Source organism: Chanos chanos, chromosome 6, assembly GCF_902362185.1.
Source record: "Chanos chanos chromosome 6, fChaCha1.1, whole genome shotgun sequence".
NCBI classification, from domain to species: domain Eukaryota; kingdom Metazoa; phylum Chordata; class Actinopteri; order Gonorynchiformes; family Chanidae; genus Chanos; species Chanos chanos.
Genome location: NC_044500.1, coordinates 7,668,961 through 7,672,629, shown reverse-complemented (window position 1 = coordinate 7,672,629; position 3,669 = coordinate 7,668,961). Strand labels below are relative to the sequence as shown.

General features: G+C 46.9%; 1 protein-coding gene across 1 annotated transcript; it reads right to left on the bottom strand.

Annotated features, from left to right (window-relative positions):
* Positions 1 to 389: 389 nt before the first annotated feature.
* LOC115815713 (mRNA decay activator protein ZFP36) lies at positions 390 to 2,669 on the bottom strand. The gene is made up of 2 exons (XM_030778705.1): positions 2,616 to 2,669; positions 390 to 1,541 (listed from the first exon to the last, which is right to left on the bottom strand). Exons 1-2 carry the CDS (start codon positions 2,667 to 2,669, stop codon positions 390 to 392), a joined length of 1,206 nt encoding a protein of 401 aa, XP_030634565.1.
* Between the last annotated feature and the right edge of the window lie 1,000 nt (positions 2,670 to 3,669).

The following is a 3,669-nucleotide window of genomic DNA, read 5'->3' as shown; positions in this document are numbered from 1 at the left end:
CTATAACTGTCAAATACACCCCCTCACCCCACCCCACCCCACCCCCAGCCCACCTCACCCCCCCCCCCCCCCCCCCCCCCCCCGAGCCGTTTGGAAAAACATCGTCACAATGTGACTCAAGCCCTGGCCCTTTTCTCAAGCACAAGAGTGCTGCTCCCATTTTGCTTCAGGTTGAACATTCAAACTTTGAATGCAAACTTGCAGTAGATTGTACATCATGCCCTCATTCTTTTGAGCTTAATCAAAAAAAAAAACAAAAAAAAAAAAAAGGAGCTAAAAAGCTACTTTTTTTTTTAGCTTAACCAAAAATGTATCCGTCTATCTGGCGCTGTAGGTATACCACATTAAAACAGACCAGTCTTAAGAAAAGTGTGTTACGTCGGTGGCGTCTAGAGGAAAAAGCTTGTGCCATTGCTGCTCTCGCTAAAGAAACCCTCATCTGGTACAGAGAGCTGGCTAAAGATGGGGAGTCTTCGTCCAGGGGCGTCGTAGCTGCAAGAGGAATCAGAACCGCTCAGGCTGCTGGCAGAGCTTCCGGTGCCGCTCTCCTGGTCAGACAGGGAGGTGTGGGACAGGCATCTGCCGCCCATGGACGAACCAGCACCTGGGCTCCGTCGCAGGCACCCTTCCGTCTGGCCCAGCGGGTTATGGGAGGGGGACAGGGTTGGGGTCAATCCACAGTTGGAGCAGCCCGAGTCGGGCGAGGGGAGAAATTGAGGCTGGGGCTCAGGGGCCTGCTCCAGATCCCCAGCGCGGTCCAAGTCGGGGAAGGCGAGAGAGAGAAGGTCGGAGATGGTGGCAGAGTTCGGGGAAGAGACGGAGGGGGCTCTGAGGAAGGGTGGGGGCAGGGACAGGTCGAGTGGAGCAGGGTTGGAGGGGAAGCCAGCAAAGCTGAAGCTCTGTTTAAGGAGTGGGGGGCGCTGGGCAGGGGGCCTGGAGGTTTGGTTCTTGGGTCTGGCGTGGGCAAGGTCGTCTTCGTTATTGTGGACGAAATGGCAGCGGATGCCGTAGGGACAGAAGCCTATGGAGTGGAAGGTGCGGCAGGGTTCCGTCTTGTATTTGGGATGGCGGTTCAGGTCACGCAGTTCCTCCTGCCCGTGTGCAAACTGGCACTTTGCGCCGTACTTGCACGTGCCGCGTTCGGTGTAAGTACGGCACAGTTCCGTCTTATATCGGGACGACGGGGTCGGCGCAGCGCCCGAGGAGGCGGAGCTCGTGACAGAGAAGGAGTTTGGAGTCACTGCGGCCTGTTGTCCGTGGCTGGTCTCAGAAGATGCCCAACTGAAACCGCCCGTGTTAGACTCTACCATACTGACGGAGCGCTCAGTCCAGAATGACATCTTGTTCCAGCGTGAAGACGGCGAATGTTCTCTGCTTTGCCTCCAGTGGCTTGAGGTCAGACTTACACTCTCTGTGCCAAGTGGCGAGAGGCCTGAACCACTGGATGGGGAGCAGGAGGTCCCTGGTTTTCTATATCCAACTGATGATGCATGTAAAGCAGAGGTCTTTGGTGGCTCTCGCAGGTCAAGGCTCAGAAACTGCTGAAAGATGAGGGGGGGGAAAAAGTGATGACTAAAACCATTCTCAAACTGCCAGAACAAAACGTCCTACTGACTTAATTACAGAGCATACACGGCACAAATACCGAACGCAAAGCAAGTTTCCTGTTTAATGCGCACAGCCAGTATGAAACTGAAAATGTATTAAGCACATGCAGACGATGCATCCGGTAAACGAAACTGTCGTTTGACATTACAAAATGAAATTAATAATAACAAATAATAATAATAATAATAATAATAAGGTGTGGCGCAATGTAATAGTACATCCATCACAACCATTCCTCTGATGAGTTATACACTACGGCCTTTAAAACGGGAATATTTCAGGCTGTAACAGGTTTTAAGACAAAAGTGAAGTTATTGATGGAAAGCTGTATACTACAACCAGCAGTAGCGGTCTACACGTTGCGAATCCATCTCATTCGAGCAACTTAATTTTCTAGATGTCTGGCGAGTCTTCAAATTTTGGCAAGTTTGTAGACGGAGTTTTTGCAGCCTAAGGGAAATGGGGAATTGGTCCACTACTGAGAAAACAAATGTTTCTAGCCTCGGGAAAAAGCCGATGAATTCATTAAACTTGCTGCATCGAACTTGTTTACATTCAAAACAGCGACAGAATCTTTAAAACACTGCAGGGCTTAACCATAATAATGCACAAGATTTTTACCGCGTCTCCTCGACTGAAATTAAATTTTGTCGTTTTTTTCTCATGTCCATGCATGTATGCCCCGGGAAAAAAAAAATCAAGATGTCGCATACAACAAACACAAAATTTGCGGCCCACTCGTCCCAAGTGATCCAACGGTAGATGGGTCCGTTAGCCTGTTTGCTATCTAGTTCAACTTCTTGAATCGATTTTGAAGGCTAGTTCTCATTCATCAATCTAGCGATATATGCCTTTCTATACACTGCAAACTTTGTTGTCCAGAACCCCCTTTACGTTCAAACTAATTTAAAAGCAGTTCAGCGCATGCACGCATGCTCTGCTGCATTGCACTCCGTTGCTATATTGGACAGTTACTGAAAAAACAGCAAATAGTAAAATAAATTTACCTTGCTTAAAACTTCATCCAAATCAATACACTGATTCAGTGCGTACGACGGCATTTTCCTGGCTATCCAACGCGTGGTTGACGGACTACCAGATGATCAATGTGAGTCACACTCTCCGTACCCTAACTTTTCTGTGTTCCAAAACTTCATACAGGACCACGTGTGTTTTTAAGCCTGAACTGTAAAACGGCCACACCTCCACACTCACTTTTCCGTTTGGTCCGCCCACTATCTAACCTTGTGACGTTAGTGTAACAATACAAACTGTAGAAAACGGAATTTTGCCCAATGGTACTAGCTTGTGAGGTATCGCAAAGAACGGTTTACCAACTGTATTCGTGCATTGCATTATACAACAGAATTTACTTGCAAACCGACAAACAAGTCATGCACCGTAGATTTCAACCAGGACCCGGCCCTGTTGTTAGCATAAGCTATTTGGTTTACATGTATATTTTTGAGAAATGGACATCAAAATACTATTTCAGATTCAAATATATTTTTCGTGTATTGATTTGCACATGCTTTTTACCTCTTAAAACTGCAGTCTCTTCATTAAACCAACAAAGAGAAACTCTCACGAATTTGACAGCCTAATCACACTACCACTTCTCTGTCAAAACCAGAGACAATGATCCTGGCTGTAAGGCTTTGATTTAACTTGACAAAGGTGTTAAAAGTTTCACCCACCACTTGTGAGATTTACATTTAAGGTGTTTTATATCCCTGCGTCCTGGAGACAGAGGACAGAATTAAGGTAGTCACACTCAAAGATGAGACGCTGCTGATTCTCACTGACCAAACTCAGCATGAGGACAGATCACTGGAGACCTACCCAGGGTCGTGATGAGAACATGAGTTCTCAGTTCTGACAGACAGGCTGATTATTTAAGCAGTGTGAGACTGTAAATTTACCCTCTCTCCATGTTGAGCTCTGTTCTAACAAGGTTTCCAAGTTTGTTAACGGCAAGCCCAAAAGACTAAAAAAGTGTGCGTGTGTGTGTGTGTGTGAGAGAGAGAGAGATTAGCTATAAATTTTGTATGTTTGTCTGGT